This window comes from Cynoglossus semilaevis, chromosome W (assembly GCF_000523025.1).
Source record: "Cynoglossus semilaevis isolate Cse_v1.0 chromosome W, Cse_v1.0, whole genome shotgun sequence".
NCBI classification, from domain to species: domain Eukaryota; kingdom Metazoa; phylum Chordata; class Actinopteri; order Pleuronectiformes; family Cynoglossidae; genus Cynoglossus; species Cynoglossus semilaevis.
The window spans coordinates 4,000,370-4,001,990 of NC_024327.1; the positions used below are offsets into that span (position 1 = coordinate 4,000,370).

General features: G+C 43.1%; 1 protein-coding gene across 1 annotated transcript in view; it reads right to left on the reverse strand.

The window, feature by feature from the left end:
• LOC103396985 (probable E3 ubiquitin-protein ligase HECTD4) overlaps window positions 1-1,332 on the reverse strand; it is a 65,436-nt gene extending 64,104 nt beyond the window's left edge. Inside the window, 1 exon segment of the mRNA XM_025052920.1 lies at window positions 595-1,332. Coding sequence (XP_024908688.1) covers window positions 595-741 — 147 coding nt within the window. The 5' untranslated portion in view covers window positions 742-1,332.
• Between the last annotated feature and the right edge of the window lie 289 nt (window positions 1,333-1,621).

A 1,621-nucleotide genomic window follows, 5' to 3' on the forward strand; every position in this document is an offset into this window, starting at 1 on the left:
GCTAAACGTTTTATGCCGGATGCCCTTCCTGACGCAACCCTCACCATTTATCCGAGCTTGGGACCGGCACTATAAACACGGCTTCGTGTACCCTAGTATGATATAGTAATGATTGTAATGATAAATGATAAATCCTGGAGAAGAAATGTTCAGTTACCTCATCATTAAACAAAGTCCAATTCTGAAGCTTTTAAATGTGAAGTCCAACCAAAGACTCTGTTACTCGATTAGAATGTACTTTGTAGACAAATGTCTACAGACCATTTGCTTTACTTGTAGCTTAGTTGTCTGGAATGATTCACTGCTTAAAAATTAAATGGTTATGTGGACTTCTTTAATATGTTCATAATTGAAATGTGATACCATTTATAACCCTCTACATTGTAGTTCTTTGCATTAACAGTGCTTATAGACACACTGATTGTTGGAACGGTTTCATTGTGGTTTATGTTATGTAAACCTGTCAAAAATATAAATCGGCTGGATAGCATAGCATTATGTGATTTTTAAATACAACGTGCATACTTGTGGGATGTGTGTACGTGTGTTTGCTTGAGAAAACATGGATGGATGACAGGAATTATTTTCACCCACCTCCTGCTCCGCATCCCCATGCTCCGACACTCCTATCTCGCTGGGCAGTTCGGCCAGATCCGTCACCCGAATGAGTCCGTCGTGGAGGAAAATCGTCTCCTCCTTGACCGAGAGCCACTGGGACGAATCCACAGCCCCGGAGCCCATCGCTCTCTCCTCCGCCAACCGTGACGATGTCAAAGGGGTCGAACATTAAAAATTCAGTTTACAGTAGTGACAAAAAAAGCCCTAGAAGCTTGCGTGCTAACAACAATTACAAAAGCAACCCCATTGACAACATAACACGGTCGTTCAACCGCAGCTGTCTTATCAGTCAGTGGAGTGTGTAAGATTAAGCCAGCTGAGAAGGGAGCCGGGGTGGTGCAGCAGCAGGCGGCGGCTCCTCCTTGATGCTCGTGTCCAGCTAACTGCAAAGGCTAATGCTAAACATTAGTCTGTTAGCTCTGATAGAAGACGGCTAAAAAAGCTAACACGTATTACAGAGTGGGCGTGACAGAAGCACTTTAACCTGATTTTCTATTTTTAAATGAACTCGGCAGAGCTTATAAAGATTGTCAGAAGAAAACCCAAGTTCGCAGCTCCTCACAGCCGGTGACGAAAACACGGAGTCAGCAACACTGTCGTGTCCCGGGCTTCTTCTTCTGCTGCTGTTTCTACTAGGCAAAAAATGAGTGTCCAAGCGGTCAGTGCAACGCCATGTTTCCAGGGCCGTAGTGATGTGTCATTCGCGAATGATTCGTTAAAAATGACCGATTCTTTCTTATGCCTCGTGCCTCCGGGGTCATATGAAGGATTCGTGACTACCGAGTCATATTAAATATTTATTCATATTGAACTCACAAATCACTCACTGCGAACTAATCACACTCCGCGAACTAATCACTCACTGCGAACAAATCACTCTCTGCAAACTAATCTTTCACTACGATCTAATTACTCTGCAAACTAATCTTTCACTGCGATCTAATTACTCTGCAAACTAATCTTTCACTGCGATCTAATTACTCTGCAAACTAATCTTTCACTG